Source organism: Danio rerio, chromosome 1, assembly GCF_049306965.1.
Source record: "Danio rerio strain Tuebingen ecotype United States chromosome 1, GRCz12tu, whole genome shotgun sequence".
In the NCBI taxonomy this organism is placed as follows: domain Eukaryota; kingdom Metazoa; phylum Chordata; class Actinopteri; order Cypriniformes; family Danionidae; genus Danio; species Danio rerio.
The window spans coordinates 44,819,748-44,842,223 of NC_133176.1; the positions used below are offsets into that span (position 1 = coordinate 44,819,748).

Sequence of the window (22,476 nt, forward strand, 5' to 3'; positions counted from 1 at the left end):
CATCACAAGTGGTGCTCTTTACAGATCTGGATTAGCGGTGGTCACAAGCAGGCTGTTGTTCAACTCCTCATCTCCAGTCCCCAGTGAAGCTCTGGTCCTCACTGCTGTCGACACTCTTCTTAACTCAAGAACACCCCAGCTCAATCAATCAGTGAAAATTGTGAATGTCACCTACGAGAGTAAGTTTCGTATTTTGCATTATGAACACTTCAAACACTGATTAATGTAGGTATTAACTGAAATAATTGATTGTTTCTCTGCCAACAGAACTCTCAGACACCTCATATGCCATCGTCTTTACATTCGATCTGCCCAATATCAGCATTCCCGAAGACCCTGTACTCAAAAACAAGAGCTACAATCAAGTGGAGAGTAATGTCAACAATGCAGTAAGCATTCTCCATTAACAAATTAAGCAGTTTGAGTCCAAAAATAAAAATAGAAATGTTAAGCACCATTGATTCAAAGCTAAGAAGAAGAAAAAAATCTTTATAAAAAGGATCTCCTCCAGAGTTTAACAAATGGTTTTGTTTTCTCCTTCAGCTGAATACTCTTTTGAATGAACCTACCAGTGCACCTTTACAACCCAAAACAGCAAATTTCAAGTACGAAACATCCTGATTTCACAACCTTTAATTAGTCTTTGGTTATTTTATGCAGTCCTAATGATAAAGTAATAAATGCATTAATAATGTACTCATTATCATGTTATTTTCAATGTAGATGGAAGTCTTGAAAAATGTCTTGTTTTTTCTTAAGGAGCACATCTAACCAGGTTGATGGTATTATGGGATACATCTTTCAGGATGAAGATGTCATCCAACCAGTCAGCTTCCTAAATGAACTTCGATCACAGACAGGTTTGTAAAATTTTTGACTTGTGGCGATATTACATTTTTTATTGTTTTTTTTTCTTCGCTGTTAATCACTAGTACTTATTATTTCTATTCATATTTCTTATTTTAGTAGTGACAACTACACCAGCCAGTTCTACAATGACTCCTACAATCCCAATGTAAGGTTTTGTTCCTTGTAATAGATACTAGTTCAGAAAGTTACATTTCAAACCCACAACCCTCAACAATATGCATAACAAGTGGTGCCCTTTACAGATCTGGATTAGCGGTGGTCACAAGCAGGCTGTTGTTCGACTCCTCATCTCCAGTCCCCAGTGAAGCTCTGGTCCTCACTGCTGTCAACACTCTTCGTGACTCAAGAAAACCACAGTTGGATCCATCAGTGAAAATTGTGAATGTCACCTACGAGAGTAAGTTTCATATTTTGCATTATGAACACTTCAAGCACTGATTAATGTAGGTATTAACTGAAATAATTGATTGTTTCTTTGCCAACAGAACTCTCAGACACCTCATATGCCATCGTCTTTACATTTAATCTGCCCAATATCAGCATTCCTGAAGACCCTGTACTCAAAAACAAGAGCTATGATCAAGTGGAGAATAATGTCAATAATGCAGTAAGCATAATGCATTAATGAATAAACCAGGTTGAGTTCAATGTTAATCTTCTCCAGAGTTTGATAACTGGTTTGGTTTTCTCTTGTAGCTGAATATTCTTCTGAATGAACCGACCAGTGCACCTTTACAACCCAAATCAGCAAACTTCATGTAAAGAAAAATCTGGACTTTCTTGGCTTTTTAAAGGAGTCATTTTTATATAGGCCCAAGACCTAAAACAATATCTATTTTTTTCCCTACAGGAGCACATCTAACCAAGTTGATGGCATTGTGGAATACACCTTCAAGGATAAAGATGTCATCCAACCAGTCAGCTTTCTAAATGAGCTTACTGTACAGACAGGTTTGTGAAAACAGACAGTTAATTAGATTTCTTTGTATTACCGCATTTTAAGGGATTTAATCCACCAAATACTGTATTTGCAAACTTTAATTTGTATGATTATAATTTTTTTTTTACAGTTTTAACTACAACTAGCAGTTTGCCATTAACCACAACTACTCCGCCAATTTTGTAAGTACAAAATTTGTAGCCTGTCCTTTAACTATTGTTTTTATCTTTTTTAATCTGTATTGTCATTATCCTCACAGGCTTGGCAAAGTGCTTATATACATTCGCCTTGTGTTTGTAACACTGGGCCCCCTACCAGATCAGGATAAAATTATTAAGGTGGCTAACTCTCTGCTGGAGTCAAGTCTCTCAACTAAACAAGCAAACAGAGCGCAAACCCTGAGTGATCCTGTGAGCTTTGTTAATGTAACATTTACAAGTGAGTATTTCTCCAGTCATATGGCTGATTTTAATAGTGAATGTTTTTTCAATTTTTGACGTTGAAGTACGCAATGTAATAAATCAATGATTTTTGACTACCTGTATATAACCACCCAACTATTTGCTTCTATTTTAGAAATTAATGACACAGCGTATGGTCTTAACTTTGGATTTGAAATCAGCAATGTGTCCATGTCTCAAAATGTTCAGTTCAGGAATGGAACCTACCTGGTAGTTCAAAACTCTATAAATGGGCTGGTGAGTTGGACACATTTTGATACAGAGACCTTTAACATAAACAAAACCCTGACCTGAATTTTTCTATATTCAACTTATATAAATATCAATAATAATCATACTTTTTGCTGCACTTTTCAGCTGAACAAGATTTTGAGTAATAACTCGGCTCCTCTGATTAATTTCCAACCAGCTGATTTCACGTAAGTTCTGAATGTTGAGCCATTATGCTTTAATGACTAACATGACTTTAACATGACTTCATTGTGTTAAAACTGTGCTGTTACCTGGGTACTACATGAGTTGGTTATTTTAAATAATTATTGACTCTCTAATTGAATATTTTAATGTCCCCACAGAGGTAATTCCACAGTAATTCGGGCCAATGTGGAGTATGTTTTCTCAGAACGTGATGTCACACAGCCCAACATCTTTGTCCAGCAGCTTCTCCAAATTAACGCAGGTATTGCCACATTCACATCTGTTGCTCTTTACCCTGTGACGCTGAACACAGCAGTTTTTTAGTGTATTATTGTATTTTACACAGTGTAAAGTATTGATTTAAAGGCCTAAATGCAATTATTTTTGCAGCTAAATGCAAATGTATTTGTCTGAGTTTCCCTTTTATTTATAACATTTTTGGGAGATTTAAGAATCCACAAAAAATGAATCATGCAACCTGATTTAAACTATTTTAAAATGTCATTCTTCTAAATCATCTTTTTTTTTAAAATGGATACTTTGGATATACATCCACATGTTATTGTAAAGCTGGGAATGTATTTTCTTGACCCACAAATCCATTTTAGCTTTAAATACAGTATGGCTTTTTCTGCCAATATTAGCAACAAAAAAGCTATATAGAGTATTTCACACCTGTGGCAGTAGATTGACAGCACCTAAAATATTTGCAGCTTTGTGCTAATAAGTGTTGCTCTTGGTGTATTTGTTGATCATCTTGGAAAAGTGTTCGTTAATTGCCTATATGTCCACTTCTATATTCTACATTTATTGTGAGATAGTGATTTCACGCCAACTTGGCTGTTTAGAAATTCTGTCCCAAACTGATAGTAAAAGGTTATATTTACCTTTATCTAAGATGTCGTGTTTTAAATGCATTGTTTAAAATTTACAGTAATTCAGAGTTTGAGACTTCTCCATTAATTATTCCATCTTCTTACAGAGAGCAGTCTGACAACCACAGCTTCACCTCCTACAACCACAACGCCATCGACGACTTCACTAGCAACCACGTAAGGCTAATGAGTCAGCTAAGTTGTTTTATAAAGGCCACTATTGTCCATTTTCTGTGCTCACATTTCTTTGTGTTTTTGTTCTTTTTAGGATCAAAAGTGTGATTATTTACATCCGTCTTGAGTTTATCACACTGGGTCCAGCACCAAGTGAGAGTGATGTCCTACAGCTGGTTAAATCTGTGCTGGCCTCAAATCTTACAACTACCTCTAGGGTAGCAACAACTGTGAGGGACCCTGTAATATTGGACAATGTCGTCTATACAAGTAGGTCTATTGTGTTGCTCCCTTTTTGTTGTGTGTACAACATTTGAATGCAAAAAAAAAATACCTGTAGTAATTGTGTAGGTCTGTTAGAAGCTTTTGTGTAAATCTATTTTAAGGCTAATCGATTATAAAAATGTTGACAACCACTTACTATAACAGAACTAAATATTTATTCTTTGTATTTTCAAGAAATCAATGACACCGCATATGCACTCCTCTTCAAATTTAAAATCAGTCAAGTGCCTGTGACAGAGACACAAACAGCTGTGGCCTATAAAGAAATACAAGACAAGATCAATGCACTTGTGAGTTGGAAACACATATATGTGGTTCAGAAATTAAAACTTTTTTAAATAACGCTAACCTATTCTCTATCTTTCTATCAGATGACGCAGATCCTAAAGAGCCCCTCTTCGTTTGTGCTAGTTCCAGCCACTTTCACGTGAGTTCTTCTGATAAACTTCATTGCGCTGAGTAAAAGTATTTCTTAGGGAACATTTACATGAAAACAATGTAATGAAAACACAAGGATTTTATTTTCCCATCAAATGTTTTTTGTTCTGATTATTATGTGGTTAAACCAATCCAAGTTCACATTTTCGCATTTCACATTTTCACAAATTGACAGATCGCGAAATTGAAAAAGCAGGGAGAGGGTGTTGCGGACAAAACTGAAGTGTGGGTTAGCAGTGCCCCCTAGCAGTGCCCCTGCTCTGAAATAAATGCTTGTGTGCATAATATTTTGACAAGTAGATGCCTTGTTAGATCTTTTTAATTTAACCGGAAGAGATATTGATTTGACTTGATTAGGGGTTACTCACACTAAGCTACCTGAACCATGCCCAGGCACGTTTCCCGGTTCGTTTGACAAATGTGAGTGCTCCGAATCTGGCCTAGGCACGGTTCAGTTGGCCGGCGGTGTTCTTTCTATTTGTCCTACGTTGTCAGATTGTCCTACCTCCCATTCAAAAAGTGGGTGGCAAATTTTGATGATGCAATATGTGTAAACTTTAATGTCTATTAGTTTCTATATAAAGCTGTAGTATCGCCCTAGCCTACCTAATCCTTGGAACCATTCAAATACAGTGTTGGTAGCATAATCTAATGGGTAGAAAAAATGTCAGGATATTGACCCTGGCCCAGTTGAAAGATGTGTGCCAGAGCGTGTTTTAGCTGGGCTTTGGCGTGGTATGCTTATAGCGCAATGCAAAGCACGCCTTAGCCCGAAATTAAAGATGCAACATCATTTTTAAGAGACTGTTTCATATGGATTTATAAATCATTCTTACTTTTCAATGAACACAAGCTGTTGTAGTTTATTAAAGACACAAACCCCACACTTCACCTCCTAATTAGAAACCTCCTAATACATGCAGCACAAGGGCTTTTATGATAAATTATGAGCGTCAAAAGTTGTGAATCTGTTTGTCAAAATGTTTGACTGCATGTAACTGCATCCTAAACGACTAAAACAATTTGATTAAAGCAATGTTCACTGTGCTAAGCGAGAGCGCTTCTCTTTCTGTTAAACTGAACAGTCGCATCATCAATAATGTAAGCCTGCTCAGGTTCGGTAGGTAAAGATCAAGTGTGCCGCAAGCCTGCGTTTGAGTGAAGGTCTCGGCCGTTAGATCGCCCCCTGGGGGCTGGCTGCAGTACAAGTCATAAAGCCCGCCTCCTCCGTGTTAATGAAGGAGACTTGAGCCCAAATAAAAAAAAAAATTACACTTGCAATAAAATGTCCCGAAAGATGGTTCTGGTCGATTAAGGCACTGGTTATGGTGCTGAAATAGGTGCAGATCTTCATTTTTGTAAACAGTTTGTTTTTAGCAGTAATTTAATGCTGGGCGTGTCATCGTGATTGACAGCTGTGATTGACAGTTTCTCAAAGCAGCGCGTCTGAGCTTCGGCAGAAGACTGAAGTGTTTTTATTCGATTTCTGTGTTATTTTACCATGACAAAATGAGTTCAGCAGTAAACTATAGTTTCTGACATACATGATCCTGGTGGAACACTGTTTATTCGCTAAGTTCAGGGCTTTTTTCGGGCTTTATTAGTTTGCTGATACACGCCTAACCACCCAGATAGCAAAACACAGTTCCGGCTAGATTCTCGCCTGCCGGAGACTTATCCCTTAGAGCTCAGACTGACTACCTCTGCTGGACCTACTGCGGATGCCTGGACTCACTACCCGATTCCAGCCCGAGTCAATCGAGCCAGATGCGGCGGCCGAGCGAGCCGGCGCTGCCGCATGCGAGCCAGAATCAGCCCGCGACGCCGCGAGTAGGTTATGCGCTGCGGTCCGGAGGTGGCGCGATTTAATATATAAAACCCTCATATTTGTTCACGTTATTACATCCATTTGTGTTGATATGACAGCAAACGCATGCTGAGAAGTTCGGGGGGCGTGGTTGATTTTACATAAAGCGTTTGGTTGGAAGCTCGACTCCGCTCATTTTCGCGGCTCCTCCTCTGGCTCCATCAGACAGTCCTTCTGCGCATGTCAAGGCTCCAATTTCAGCAGTCTTTTGCGACAGTTTGTGCCCGTCAAGCAGGCGTTTTGCCCTCAAGGCGTTCAATGGGAAAAAGGGCTGTCGCGTCGTCCATATTTTTTACAGTCATTGGTAAAGATGTAGTGTGAATGCAGGTCATCGGGGGAGAGGGGAGGGGGACAACCGCGCTTCTGTACGGTTTAAGGCAACCAGGCCTATAGTCTATATAGCCTATAGTACGCCCTTAGATTGAGTGAATGAGATATTTAATATAATTCACCAGAGAATCCTATTTTGTGTGATTCTCATTAAACTAGACAACAAAGTCTGACAGAGTTGTATTGTGCTGTATTTTGAAGCCATAGTATACATGTAAATACAGTCAGAAAGTAGTATCAACCAGTAAACAGATTACGTTAATAAAGTGTACTGTATTGCTATTATCTCACTTCAGATAAATATTAGTAAGAGCTGAATGATAAAACAGTTTAGAAACGTGTATTAAACACAATACAAATTTCTCAATAAACATGATAAATGAACAAAAGCTACACTTCAGCTTACCTTATGCCTCTTAGGTGGAGCTGAATACATTTGTAATCTGCATTTCCCGCCTCGTTTTGCGTTCTGAAGAACTAAAAGGGACGACCGTTTGAGTCGTTGCTTAGTAACACATAAAAAAAACTGCTGTATTTGCGGCGCCACTCGTTTTCAAAATACGAGTCCCACATACAAAGTTGGTTTAATACAAATTTTCAGACACTTATAAATGAAGGGAGGAAAATCATTGATGTTGTAATCTTCAAATGCTCAAGACGTAGAGATGAGTAGAATGTGACCTAAAATACATGTATGGGCAGTGTTCAAATTTAACCTAGTTACTTTAGCTGTCATAATTTTAACTATACAGCAGGGAACACCAGCAGTCACAGAACTACAACATAACCCGATCCCATCGAAACACTACCCTCTCTCACACACACACTGCACTTAATGTTGTGTAGATTACACTACCTATTAGAGTATGTTTTTACTTTCGAAATGGGGTGTAAATTCATCCTATTTGACGTTTTAAATTCTTTTGAACATAATCAGGTGCTGCCTGTCATGGAGACAATGCTTCAATGTTTGTTCTTGCTGTCATTTGTGCTATACACTGGTCACTACTAAGTAGTGTAGATAAGTGTTAAATAAGTTCCACATAAAATTTACGTTTCAAAACGACCCAAATTTTGTCATCCCGCTGCCAAATTATTACCCACATCAAATTCAAAACTGCCCAATCTGACAACACTAAGCATGGGCTGTAAATAATGTAAGTCGGTCTTGTTCTAAATGACCTGCTTTTCACTGGTGTTTTACACCAGGAATTTACATGAGAAGAGGAAATAATTGTGTTTGAGGCTCATGGTATAAATAATTTCCATGTTCTGAACTTGACTATTAATTGACCTTGCCCATATTCCCAGGTTTTCTTTAAATGGTACATTCAATTTGAATATAAATGCATTACCTTTATATACCTAAAGATGTTAGGTGACCACATTTTATTTTAATGAATATAACTGTTTAAAAAAAATTTACCAAAATATATTGTTTACATACTGAGAAAAATATTTATTTACAAAGAGGTATACTCATTTATGCTGTGCACTTTTATACAGGCGCATTATATAGCGCCAGAAAAGGCAGATGAAATTTACCTTTGTAGCTAGCAAATTCTGGTACAGTTCTTTGATTGTCCTTGTCAAACTTTCAATTCAATTCACTTTTATTTGTATAGTCCTTTTACAATGTAGAAATGAAGATTTTTTTTTTTTTCAGTAATTTTTAGATTTGTGTGTTTTCAGGTCTCTAAAGCAGTTGTTAGGTAAAAAGTAGGGTCAAACTGCATAAAACATTTTCTGCACGATGAATGATTTTAAGAAATCTGCATTTTTAAGTGGTCTTTCCCATGCATCAATAAATAAATATATATTAATATTTATTTTAATAGATTTTTGTTTGTGTTTTAATCTATTCACAGGGATGTTTTTCCTACGGTGATTGAGGCCAATGTTACATATTTGTTCACACCACAAGACAGCAATGGCTCTGCGGGTGTTTTAGTCAGCAGTCTTTACTTACCTTTCCCCACACCAACTCCAACCCTCTTTAACACTACAGTCGCAGGCAACAGCACAAATGCAGCATGGGTTGTGGCTATCATTGTACCCTGCGCTATTGTCATTATGCTTGTACCTTGTTGGATTCTCCTTTGCGTAAGTATTATGATGACTCAATGTCAAAATTGTGCATTGCGGAAGAGATTAATAATGAAATGTTCTTTCCTTAATCTGCCTATTAAATGTGATTTATAATTGGGACTATGATTATGCACAGCTAATTACAAGTGTTTTACACCTACTTTATCTGTTTATGTCCTCAGTGTTTGCTGTGTGGTTGCTGTGCAGCAATCAGAAGACGCTGGCACAGGAGACGGTCTTACAATGTACAGTACACCACTCGAAACAGCCTCTTCTAAAGAGTTCAGAGATATTTAATGACTAAAACCGGACTGAACAACTATCAGAAATCATAATTTAATCTTTGGATTTTGGGTATTCATTGTGTGATATTTTTTTTGTTGCTTTTATGAATGTACTTTTATGAATTATTTAATTTATTTTGCCTGTATTATTAGGCAGACAGGATCTGCATAAAATGTTCCTAAATGTGATGTTTTCATACTTTCTCTGTAGTGTATTATGAAATTGTGTTGTTATTTATTTTTATTTATTTATAATAATCTGCAGAGTTTACAGTTAATGATTTTAATATACTTCATATGACAAAACACCTTTAATAGGGAGAAGGGTAGAATATTTTTAAATGAAATATTTATTTATTCATACTCCATGCACTTTATAGATGTAATACAAATGTTGTTTTAATCTGTGAAAAATGTAATAAAACAAATTAATAATTAAATCAATATAAAATGTTTGTGTTTCTGTTCATAATATCACCATAAAGTTTGCTTATGATTGTTGTTAATCTTGTACATCAATTTATGCATCATTGAAGAAGTTTTTCTTAGTTCTGTTACATTTAAACTTTTTTTTTCTCTGTTCATGCAATGTTTCTCTTGTACTAAAAATCTATCCATTTTATTATTGTTTGACTGAACAGGGTAAAATAAAAAGCTTTATAAGACATGTGAAGGCAAGTGTGCCTAGGGTCAATTGCATACTTGGCATTTGTTCTTCATAGGCATACTTAGTTTACAATACATTGCTAGTATTGAATCAAGTTTATAACTTGAGACATGCTTTTACTTAAAAATGCTGGAACTTTAAGTGCTGGTCAGGATCAGCATATGACTAGCAAAATCAAAACATACAGTACCAGTATACTTTTCCATAGAGACATCAGAAATTACTTGGCAACAACAAGAATGTAAATACATTTTCATCATGTTTTAGGAATTTTAAGTGGCATAAAACCCATTATATAATACATAGGCCTAAACAAACCTTCAAATATAAATGTAAATCTGCAAATTATAGAGCATAAGAAAAATCTATTAATAAAATAAGAGAAAACCCAGATTAAATAAGAACATGCATTAAAAAAAAACAACAACAAAGAATCAACATTCATTCATTCATTTTCTTTTCGGCTTAGTCCCTTTGTTAATCAGGGGTCGACACAGCGGAATGAACCGCCAGCTTATCCAGCATATGTTTTACATAGTGGTTCCACCTCCAGCCACAACCCAACACTGGGATTTATCCATAGACACTCTTTCACACACATACACTATGGCCAATTTAGTTCATTCAAATCACCTATAGAGCATGTCTTTGAACTGGGGGAAACCTGAATCCCTGGAGGAAACCCACTCAATCATAAGGAGAACATGCAAACTCCACACAGAAGTGCCAACTGACCCAGATGGAACTTGAACCAGTGACCTTCTTCTTGTGAGACGATCGTAATACCCACTGTGCCACTACGACACCAAAAATTAATTTAAAAAATACAATTTTATCAATATTTAGTAATAAAAAAAACGAAATGATAATAAATAAAAATAATAAAAATCAAAAGTGATTGCTGATTAAAAACCTGCATAAGCAAAAAAAAAAAAATGTTGAAGAAAAGCACTTTATGTAAATGTTGATCTATTAATACTTTCACTTCAAACACAGAAAAGCCTGGTCACTTCTTTTTTTGGTTGCAAAATTATTAAAAAGTCTTAAAATTATTAAAAAATTAACCACTTTATTCACTTAATTGTGAAATGGTGCTAAAGTAAATTTTGCTAATATGGCTAATCTTCAAAAAATGAGTTCCAATTTTGTCCACTGTTATTTAAATCAAGAAGACTAGAAAATGGCTTAGTTGAAACAAGCTGTTAAAAATAATGACATTAGTCTAAATGTAAGTAGTAAGAGTGAAATCAAGAGTTTTATTAAGAAAAGAATAAAGAAAAGGTGACAAAAATATATTGGTTGATGAGAAAGAGGGCTGGTGGTTTTACAGAATTCAAAAGAAAGTAGAAGAAATGAGAAGTGTAGGGAAAAAGGGGGAGAGGAGATCATAATACCAATAGGGTAAGATTTGGACACAAAATTAAATAGCATACTTTTTAAAATGGGCAAACATGGTATAGGAGTTTATGAGTTTATGGATAAGAAGAAACAGTTGAACACAGGCTCGTAGTCAGCCTATTAAAAGGGGTGGTCCTTTGTTCTTATAAAGTGGACCTTTTTGCAGTTATTGGAGGTTTAAATACTGCATTTTAGTGACATTTTAAGCTGTAATTTGTGCTGGAATAGCCTGTCGCATGGTTGTCATTACCACATTTTTTGATGGAACAAAAATACTACCTACATTTTTGTCAAAGTGTTTATCATACTATTTTTTGTTTACAAAAATGTATGTTTATTTACAAATGTGCATTTAAACTGTAAGTTATTACAGTTTTATACTTAATGTAATGAGATTAAAATTTTAGAACTATGAAAAAATACTTTAATAATATTTTAAATGCTAATTTATTATCAGCCATTAAAAAAACAAACAAATAGCAACAACAAAATTAGGACTCTATTAAAATTCGTTTTAAATAAAAAATCTAGCCTATGGGCAAATAAAAAACCGTACAGCTCATTTCCTCAGTCGGAATTTGTCCATTCAAGTAATAAACGGCTAATGTTATTTGTTATTGTTATTTGTTATTCTTCTCAAAGCCTCCATTAATCAACAACTCATCTATTGGTTATTTTCACTGTCAAAAATGAAACAAACAAGCTCGTAAGGGCCAAATTCTGAACTTTGTCAGAAGGAGGGTGGGCCTTTCGAGATAAAAGTTTTAAATTAAGTAACATTCTTCAAAATAACTCCTGAAATAAATGCTATACCTTTTTTATTGCTGATTAATTTTATTATCTTAAATATACTCATTTGTGGGAGAGAATTTTATAAAAGAAATGGGTAGGTGAGAGTGAGGAGGGTAAAGTCATAAATATCCAAACTCCATACCAGTTGGTGGCGGAAACACAGAATTCTGTTGTTTGTCAACCGCCAATAAATTGAAGAAGAAGAAGTGGAACGCAGGTTGAATGAGAACTTTTATCTTAAAATAGCACAAGCGGATGTTGTTGACACACGGGACAGCAGCTTCCCGTACACACACATTTTCATTTGGACGGATTTGTTTTAACACAATGGCGAATATTATAACGTTCCAAACGCAAATCACGTCAGTTATTGAAGTTCTCGCAAACGCCGCTGTGGCAGAAATCTGCAAACTTGTTGAGGACAGCTATGCCGATTTACAGCTTGAAATATCTCAAACGCAAAAGGAAAATAGCCTGCTTAAAAAGAGATTGAAAATGATAGAAATCCGGGATTCGTTTTATCGAAGGGCAAATAAACTGAGGAACGAGTCGACTGCCTTAAACAAAACTAGTGTTCGCGAAAAACAGTCAGGTAAGTTAAAGGTGGTAACGTTGGTAATGGTCATGTAGGCTAGTTAGCCACTAACGTTACTGACTTGTTTCGAACCAACTCTAATAACATTCAAAACTATGGTTATAACGTGCTTATTACTCGTGGTGAAGGAAGGCATTGTGTTTTTCTTTTCTTCAGGACGAATCAGCGTAAAAGTGTCTTCTGTGTGTTCTGGTGCTAATCATGAAGAAGGACATGTTCGCTCTTCAAACTCCTCAGTTTTACAACAACAACAAAGGCTTGACCAGGTCTGCACAACCAACACCTGGAACTGATTATATACAGTCAGATTATTTATGTACATTTACTCTTAGCAATTTATTTCTTACCAGTTTCTTATTAGGTGTGAGTTTAAGTAAATTTTTTTATATATGAGCAATTCCATGCAAATGTCAACCTTGCATGAAAAAAGTTTTTACCAAAATAGTATTTACTGTACTTTACAAATACTCAAAATGTCTCTTTCAGTGTTTTCAAATAATTATAGTAGATTGACCAAAATCACACAAGTGGCAATTTCACATCTGTCACATCCATTACAGAGAGGTTTTTCCTTGTAAATGCAAGATTGTCAAATAAGTAAAATCAGTCCTTTTTGTTTTTAAAGAGACAGCTCTTATTCTTTTGATTAGCATTATTTATTTTGGGTTGGTCACTTTAATTCACAGAATTTCTAGAAAGTATACCGTATACTGTAAACTTGCTAACTTTTTTGTCACGTCCATAAAGCATGTTTATTTTCCTCATTTAAATAATTTTTTTTTTATAAATTGATATTTTTCTGACCTCAGTAGTCTGTGGTTAGTAGTTTTGCAAAATATAAACTTTTCAATATAATGTTAACGTATACTTTCTCTTTGAATTTATGTTTTTACTGCAAATGTCACATCTATAACACTGGAATTGCACATTTGTTTTATTCTGTTATGGTTTCATAACATTTCTTTTTGAATAAATTTATTTTTAGACATCAAAACCATTGATTTACTTCCAAAGAGTTTATAAGTGAACATTTGGTGGTAAGGCCATAATTTTCAGTCACAAAAATGAAAATATTTATTGTTTTGACTCTCAACAAATAAATACAAATAACAATAACAATAAATCTTATTTTTAATTTAAATTTAAACCAATATTTCTAGAATAAAATAATTTATTTTATTTACTTTTTATTATTGTTATTTGCTTGTTCACACATATCTAATACAGGGTTTCTGCATGGACGTAAAAAGTCTTAATGTCTTAAATCTCAAAATCCAAATTATAGGCTTGTAAAAGTCTTAATTTTACAGAAATATTGTGTTGTAGGTCTTAAATCTTTTATTAACAGGTCTTAATTTTTCTTTGTTCATGTGTTGCCACCAAATCTGACCAAAACCCATGCAATTATCGACAATAATCTCAATAAAACTTTAAACTTTTTATTTAATTTTATTCAGTATTTTATTTATTTTAATTTTAGCTTTATTTATCATAATAGTTTAATTATTTTCCTTACAATAACATTTGTTTAAAAGTGCTCCTTGTGTTTACAGCTGAGGATACTGGCCTAGACAGATTGTTGTGCATCCATTTAGTTTATTCTAGTTTTTAAATATTTTTTAAGTTTATGTTGGGAAAAAAAAGTGTATGGATACAAACTTGCTTGTTTACACAATATTTAAAATATTTTGCTAAGAAATAAAATCTAAAATATTCTATTTATAATATTATTATTATTATAAATAATTATTAATAAATGTATTAAATTATCTATCTATCTATCTATCTATCTATCTATCTATCTATCTATCTATCTATCTATCTATCTATCTATCTATCTATCTATCTATCTATATAAATTCATAGGGCATTTGGGCCATTCAAAAAATTCCTTAGCCTTTAGCCCTTTATGGGTCTAAACTTTCATTCATAATGGTCTTAAGAATGTCTTCAAGTCTTAAATTGAGTTAGGTGAAACCTGCAGAAACCATGTTATAAGTCCAGCATATCAAGAACAATTGGGAACTTTTGTACACTCCTTTTTTTCCCTTGGTAACTACAAATAACCAAAATTAAACAAAAAAAAGTGTTTAAAAAGTGGCTAGCATAAATAATGTGTCAGTGCATTTTGGATAAGGGATTCATTAGAATAAACAGCAATAATTAGTTCAAGGTACTCAAAGTGTGTGAAACAAAATGTATTATATATATATATATATATATATATATATATATATATATATATATATAAACTTGGAAACTTGATTCCCATATTTAATTCAAAATCTTCAATATCTCACAACCGCTCAGAAATTCTGAGTCAGAATGCAGGTAGTTACAGCAGCAGCTGCAAAATCACCAGTAAAGTGGCCAATTATCAGCTTAAATTAAATATAATTGGAATATCATTGAGTAACATATAGGCTTAATGATAGTAATACCAAGAAAATAATTTTTATTATTGTTATTTATTTGTTTGTTTGTATATAAACTTGTATATCACATTTAAAAACAACTGGAGTTAGCTAAAGTAATTTTCAAAAGAAGTACTTACAAAAAAAGGTTTGATATGTCTTGAATCTTTTAATAACCTCTTAAATGAATCTTTTAAAATGGTTTGGATAACTGTTAGCGGCCGATACAGAAAATGAAGCCTAATGTAAATTAAGACTATATATAAGACCTATATCCGCTGAACAATAATTTAATCATTTTTCTCTGCACTCATTTTAACAGCAGGCTTATCATCAGTCTGTAGAGGATGGAGAGCCAGATGTTCTCATTATTAAAGAGGAGAGGCCTGAAAACACGAGGTGTGAACAGTCTGAAAGAGAAAAACAGACCACCGAGAATCGTGAGTATGGGAGGTGTTTGTAATAGGGGCTGTCAAATAGCTTAATGCATCTCTTTTATGTGTTTTGTCCTTTGTGTGTTACTTTAGAGTCAGACATTGAATTAGTTGTTGTTCATGTTGTTTTAGACATTGTATCAAAATATAAATTTTTAAGAGACGCTAATAATTTGTGAAATAATATGTGAATTTTATAAATAAATTGTATATTACTAGTTTAATAAATATTGATAGTAGGCATGCTCTAATCGAGCTTTGGCCGATAATCACATTTCATGACTGGATCGGTACTCGCCAATCTCATGGACTGACCGCAGGTGTTTGTTTATGAGTTTAAAGCAGAGGAAGATGGACAAGCGCTCCCATATATAAAATATAGCCAAAGCTTAAGTAAAATCAATGAATTAATTGCTATTTTGTAAAGCTGCTTCTGGCGATAACACGTTCACACCTAAATGGTTATAAGAAACGTGTTTAAGGTATTTTATGCAGCATCCTTAATTTATTCTCTCATGTAAGGTGAGATCTTCCCTTTAGGTTCATACTTGGAGGGAAAATGTGCTTAATGCATTATAAAGCTTGAAGCTAGAATCGGTATTCAGTATCACCATGACAGGGAATCAATGCTTGGTATTGGCTGCAAAAATTCTGATCGGAGCATCCCTAATTAAGAGTTGATTCATTTTAGATAGATGGACGGATGGATAGATGAACAGATAGATACATAATAAAAATAAAACAAACATGGAAAAACCTACACTCACAGTAAAAAAAAAAACATCTTTTTATTGAATGTTTTCTAAAACAACTCATAAATGACCATTGACAATGGAATTAATGTTTTGAAATGTACTATAGTATAAATGGATATGTATTTAAAAACATTGTACATTGTATTATTATCATTTTTTATATATATTTGCATTGCTGGTATGTCCATCTTTCAGATAAAGATGAAGCTCTGAACAAAAGTTCAGGGGTTTGTGTAGCAGGTCACAGAGAGAACTTCATTGACCAGAACACAGTCCAGCACTGCCATCAAGAGGTAGAAATCTGCTTTCCTCAATCTCTGAGCTCATTCTAAAACTAATAATGTATCCAGAATCCTGACTGTGTTTTGCTTTGAATCAGCCTGTAGCAGATGATGAGTCAGATGTTATCATTATTAAAGAGGAGAGACCCGACAACATGAGATGTGAACGCTCAGAAACGGAATTAAATGCTACAAATAATAGTGAGTATGATTAACTTGATGTTTGTTTGTTTATTCTTAAATTATTCCTCATGTCTGCATGAACCGAAAATTGCTGGGACTTTTATTCCAGTTTGTCGAAGCACTTCCAACTGAAATATAATATTAAGTAAGGGGCGGGGCTTTCTTTTTGCGCATAATGGGCTATATAAGTCTCTCTTGGATGATGCGACAGCAACCACACACTAACACACGCTATAGGGGGAGTGAAGAGACAGTGATAGAGCCAATTCGACGGAGAGGGATGATAGGTAGGCCATCATGGGTCAGGGCCGATTGGGGAATTTGTCCAGGACACCGGGGCTATACCCCTACTCTTTACGAAAAGTGCCATGGGATTTTTAATGACCACAGAGTCAGGACTTCAGTTTAGTCTCATCTTAAAGGTGGCGCTCACTGACACTATAGAGCCCCCTTCACTTTACTGGGTCATTAGGACTCAGATTGAGTGCTCCCTGCTGGCTTCACTAACACCACTTCCAGCAGCAACCTAATTTTCCCATGTGGTGTCCCATCCAGGTACTGACCAGGCTCAGCCCAGCTTAGCTTCAATGAGTAACTGGTCTTGGGCTGCAGGGTGATATGGCCAACCCAAGCACTGTCAGTCGCAGCAGGCTAGTGCAGAAACTCTAAATATTGAAAATACTAGGTTAAAATAAATGTCTATATATTAAAGACATGGCACAGAAAAATGGAATTTAATGCAGTGCTTTTTCTCTGGTTTGATACCCACTTTATATCGTTTATCAGTCAAGCAGTAAAGATCGTTAATTTTTAAAGAAATCAAATCCAAAATGTGGCGAATTTGAAATGGAGCAACAGTTCACTGGAAGCAATTGAACTGGCTAAATAAAATGAATCCATATAAGTGATAATAATAATATAGCATGTATGCATAGTGTAAATGGTGTTGTTCATTTATTTTAATCATTTATAAAAAAATATTTCAATATGAAAAACTTTGAATTGGTATTGAAATTAAGAATGATAATATTTGTATTTTTTATTTTTCCTGTCTTATTGTTACTTTTTGTTTTCTACTTTTTCTTTGTAAGATGGCACACAGTACGGGAGTGCAGGAGTGTTTGTACCAGTCCACAGAGAAAGCTACATAGACCAGGACACAGTCCAGCACTGCCATCAAGAGGTAGATACGACATGCTCCAACAAAACTGTAATAGTTTCCATATGAGGCTCTTTATAGACAAACCACTTTTCTCAAGCAGTGACCGTTTCCACATACTCAGAAATTGATATTCTTTTATTTAAAAATAAATCCATATAATTATATCTCTTGTTAGTTTCTGTAGTTAGTTTCATTTATAATTACAGAGTTGACTCCTCACCTCCACACCTTAACAGCAGAGTAATTTTGCATGTAAACTGTACTTTAAAGGATAGTTTGCCCAAAACTAAAAATCCTGTTCACACTTGGTCACTCATAAATTTTTCACAACCTATTTGAGTTTCTTTCTTCTTTTTGAAAAATCATGGTACCCATTTACTTCCATGAAGAGTTTATTTTTCCTACTACAGAAGTCGATGGGTGCCTGCAACCAGAATTCTTCAAAATATATATTTTGTTTTGCAGAAGAAAATTCATTAAGGTTTAAAACCGCATTAGGTAGAATAAATTCAAAGGTAATTTTCATTTTTGGCTTAACTAAACCTTTAACATATTTACATAGTTGTTGGTTGTTTATTGTAATAAAACCCACCTTATATAAAGTGAGCCCACATTGTATAACTAGATTAACTACAACTCCATTAATACAAGGAAAATTCCTAAAGCATATATTAATCCACCATGTTACAGTGTAATTATAACATATAAACATACTACTTAATATGGGTTTAGTGTTTGGTTGTGTATAATTATTTATAATTTACTGTTATTACTATGGTAAGTACATGCAACAAGACAGATAAAAGGTGTATTGGTGTAATAATTAAAAATCAAAAGTTGCTTCTGTTAAAATTAATGGACGTGAACTAACACAAACTATTGAATTCTCATTAAATAATGTTAACAATGATACATTTTACATTTGAATCAGATTTTGCCAATTGTTCTGCTAAATGTGTTGTCAATCATTTGTTTCTCTGGCAGTCTGATGCAATCCAGCCTGATCTCCTTCAGGATGAAAATACAGAAGTCAATGCTATAGATGAAGACACACATTTACTCAATGGTAATTATAAAATTGGGTTTTCAGTTATTCACTTGCATGTTTTATAGTTAGCTTGATGTGACATGCATGATGTTGGGTGTAAGTGACCTAATTACTACATTTGTTTAATTTTTTGCTTGCTATTGCTAATTTCTTCCAAGACTTAAAGCCACAATTCACCCAAAATTAAAAGTTCTGTCATCATTTACTCACCCTTTAATTGTTCCAAACCTGTTTGACTTACTTTCTTCTGTTGAACACAAAAGAAGATATTTTGAAGAAAGCTGAAAACCATTGACCTGCATATAGTTAGTTTTTCCAATGGAAATCAAAGGTTACAGGTTTTTACAGAATAAATAAAGATCATAAAGGTTTGGAACCATTTCAGGGTGAGAAAATTGTAATTAAATAAATATTGTTGGTGTGAAATGTCGCTTTAAAGTGGCATGGTGGCTTAGTGGTTAGCACTGTCACATCAAAGCAAGAAGGTCGCAGGTTTGAGCCCTGGCTGGGTGAGTTGGCATTTCTGTGTGGAGTTTGGATGTTCTCCCCGTGTTGGTTTCCTCCGGGTGCTCCGGTTTACCCCCACAAGTCCAAAGACATGGGCTATAGGTGAATTGAATAAGCTAAATTGACCATTGTGTGTAAGTGTGAAAGAGTGTGTATGGGTGTTTTCCAGTGTTGGGTTGCAGCTGGAAGGGCATCCGCTGCGTAAAACATATGCTGGATAAGTTGGTGGTTCATTCCACTGTGGCTACCCCAGATTAATAAAAGGACTAATGCTGAGTTCAGACTGCATGATTTTAGCCCTGATTTTGACTCGCCGACAGGTTTTGAGAAATCGCAGACAAATGCCTGAAATCACAGAGTTGTCTGTAATACTTCCTATTTTAAAGTAATGCAGTTTGAACTCTCCTGTCGCCGATCCATCCTACAGTGTAAACAACATCTTTTAAAACCTGTTTTCAGATGACACATGAACACTATCATCTACCACAACCATCTACCCATCCTCAAATTCAAATACAGCAGCCCATAAGATAGCAGCCTTAAGTACAATATGTGTGCAAGGCTCCTTCTGAGGTTAGATACACAGTAGTGATGGGAAGTTCAGATCTTTAACGCGAATGTTAGGACTCAACATTATGTAGTCAGCAATAGTAATTTCAGTCAGTTAAAACATCACCATGATCTGAAAAATGTCTCACAGTAAAGTTTTGCAACCAAACTGAATCATGGCTCACTTTATTTAAATTCCGTTACGATTTTCCGTTATAAAATAAACTTTCGTTTTTCTCCAGATCCTTTCATTAAGCCCTCGGTTTACCCGCGCTGCAGTTGTTCAAGTTTAGTTCAGTCACAGCAGCCTGTCATGTACTGTTTGTGTTTGGTTCACTGAATCACGCATGTGCAGTATTATCGGTAACTGCTTTCAAATTTGATCTCAGTGTAACGTTACTGTTTTAATAACTGAATGAGAGTATATTTATTAAGTTATTTAGAGTCAGAGGGGGTATTGGGCTTTGTGGGGGTATTTTAGTCGTTTGTGGATGAGTGCTTACTGGAGAAGCGAATCGTTTTAAATGATTTGGTTCGATTTGGTGTACTAGTTCTTCACTTAGAAGGTCCGTTTAAAAAAAATCATTTGCAATCGCTATGTAGAAATAAAACCCATTATTGGGCACAAATGTATTAAAGTAATAGTTCTATGTGTCTGTATGTAATGCTGTCACCACGCTGCTGTCGTGTCCACTCATTGTTTTTGTCGTGGGAACAACAGCGAGGTTTTTGCTATAATTTTAGCTCATTTCGGTTAGTTGTGTACTTACACAATGCAGTTTCAGCTAGTAAAAGTTTTTTTAAAAACTCTCATTTTTATTTCAGTTAACGACAATTATTTTACATTTAAGTTTTTGTTTTTTTTGTTCATTTTCATTAACTATAATAACCTTGGTCTGAACTCGGCATAAGCCGAAAAGAAAATGAATGAATGAATAACTGATGTCTCTTATCATCATTTAAACTTAATGTGTGCCTGCTTTGTGCATGTTTGTTTGTTTAATGTCCATTTAATTAATTTCAGATAAGATTGAAATGATTTAATAAAGCTGCCATGTATTGCTCAAAATATAGTAAGCATGTCATTTAAAAATAGGTGACACCAGAATGGAGAGACGTTGTGATGGAGAGGTGGATTCTAACCTCCAGCCTGTGTCTTCCTATGCCTCATGGGTCTCCAGAAGATTTGACGCAAGCGCAAACCATCCATCCTACACTGAATCTGAATGCAATGGGGGACCGTCTGTGAATCAGTATTTGATGTACAGAGGGAGCACCGATCCCATGTGTTCCTATGCAACTCCAATTAACTCCAATAGCTTGTCTGTGTCTAATATTGAAGGCCATTTAACACACGACAATGAAGGTAATATTTCTCAATCTGAACAGCCTCCATTCACACCATGCTTTTCTTTCAAACAGTCTGATTCTCCTCACATGCAGAGGAAAGATAGGTTTATGTGTAAACATTGTGGGAAAGTGTTCTCTCAACCCGGCACTCTTCTTTTACATCAAAAACTTCATACCAGAGAAAGGCTTCACAACTGTACGCTCTGCGGAAAAAGATTCAGTCAGGCGTCTAGCCTTAAAAGACATCACAGCATTCATAGAGGAGAAAAACCATTCAGATGCCAGCACTGTGGGAAACACTTCTCAGACCAAAGTAACCTCAAAAAACATGTGACTGTTCACACAGGCGAAAAGCCTTATGGTTGTAGCCTTTGCGGGAAAATGTTCAACCAGTCTTCAAACCTCAAAACGCATATGAAGATCCACACGCGTGAGAAGCCTTTCGGTTGCGATCGATGCGGACGGATGTTTGCACACAAGTACATTTTGGTAAAACACCAACAGAGAATCTGCATGTCTACTGGACAAGTGTAGATGGCATAAGGTAGAAAGAAGTCATGATCAATCAATTCAAAATTAACTTAACCATGTTAAAAATTGATTCTACATACTTTGTCCATGGTTATTGGTTTTACAGTATTAAGTTCTACTGTTGCTCGTTATTGCGGATAATAGAAAAGACTGTCTTTTATCAAAAGGAACTATGTGCAATTGCAGTTTTTACCATTAACAACAAAATAATCAATATTAAATTCATTCCCAACAATTCAAACAATTGCAAGTGGATAAATTCAACACCCTACTTATTTCATGGAAATTACTTTCACGTTCTTTTCTTTGATTTTATCTGTGCTGTAATGTACAGTAAACATTGTAATATTGTCTTTACACTAATTGAAGTAAATGTGACAGATTATTGTATACATTTTAACATAAAATATTATTATATGCTTAATAAATACACCTTATAACAGCAGATCGCATGGTTATTTATGAACAAAAGTTTTGACTGTTACAGTTTGTTTGGGTTTTTATACATGAAATATGAACATATATATTTATTTTACAAATTTTTTTAATTGTATATATTTCATTTAATTGTCATACTTTTTTACACTGATAGTGATGTGTGTAATTTGTTATGAAAACCTTTCAATCATTTTCCTTCGGCTTAGTCTCTATTTCAGAGGTCGCCACAGTGTAATGAACCACCAACTATTCAAGCATATATTTTACACAGCGGAAGCCCTTCCAGCTGCAACCTGGTACTGGGAAATAGTACCCATACACTCTCACATTCTCACACACACAC

General features: G+C 34.8%; 2 protein-coding genes across 3 annotated transcripts in view; both read left to right on the forward strand.

The window, feature by feature from the left end:
• Window positions 1–9,473, forward strand: part of wu:fc34e06 — an 83,521-nt gene extending 74,048 nt beyond the window's left edge. Inside the window, exons 112-131 of the mRNA XM_073953148.1 lie at window positions 25–179; window positions 268–389; window positions 544–605; window positions 760–860; window positions 967–1,015; window positions 1,113–1,267; window positions 1,356–1,477; window positions 1,567–1,628; window positions 1,721–1,821; window positions 1,941–1,992; window positions 2,070–2,248; window positions 2,387–2,508; window positions 2,629–2,690; window positions 2,847–2,950; window positions 3,671–3,740; window positions 3,832–4,007; window positions 4,197–4,312; window positions 4,394–4,449; window positions 8,526–8,760; window positions 8,928–9,473. Coding sequence (XP_073809249.1) covers window positions 25–179; window positions 268–389; window positions 544–605; window positions 760–860; window positions 967–1,015; window positions 1,113–1,267; window positions 1,356–1,477; window positions 1,567–1,628; window positions 1,721–1,821; window positions 1,941–1,992; window positions 2,070–2,248; window positions 2,387–2,508; window positions 2,629–2,690; window positions 2,847–2,950; window positions 3,671–3,740; window positions 3,832–4,007; window positions 4,197–4,312; window positions 4,394–4,449; window positions 8,526–8,760; window positions 8,928–9,023 — 2,197 coding nt within the window. The 3' untranslated portion in view covers window positions 9,024–9,473. The remainder of the gene's footprint in view (window positions 1–24; window positions 180–267; window positions 390–543; window positions 606–759; window positions 861–966; window positions 1,016–1,112; window positions 1,268–1,355; window positions 1,478–1,566; window positions 1,629–1,720; window positions 1,822–1,940; window positions 1,993–2,069; window positions 2,249–2,386; window positions 2,509–2,628; window positions 2,691–2,846; window positions 2,951–3,670; window positions 3,741–3,831; window positions 4,008–4,196; window positions 4,313–4,393; window positions 4,450–8,525; window positions 8,761–8,927) is intronic.
• Window positions 9,474–12,112: 2,639 nt separating this feature from the next.
• Window positions 12,113–22,140, forward strand: si:dkey-56e3.3. Of its 2 annotated transcripts, none has more exons than XR_012407403.1 (8): window positions 12,113–12,478; window positions 12,638–12,747; window positions 15,218–15,335; window positions 16,280–16,377; window positions 16,464–16,566; window positions 17,640–17,731; window positions 18,695–19,493; window positions 19,827–22,140. XR_012407403.1 is itself a non-coding variant. In XM_005160080.6 (8 exons), exons 1-8 carry the CDS (start codon window positions 12,142–12,144, stop codon window positions 21,696–21,698), a joined length of 1,728 nt encoding a protein of 575 aa, XP_005160137.3. In that variant the 5' UTR covers window positions 12,113–12,141; the 3' UTR covers window positions 21,699–22,140. The 2 variants fall into 2 exon arrangements, 1 of the variants encoding a protein (XP_005160137.3); XM_005160080.6 differs by having other exon boundaries at window positions 18,695–18,776; window positions 20,911–22,140.
• The last annotated feature ends 336 nt before the right edge of the window (window positions 22,141–22,476 follow it).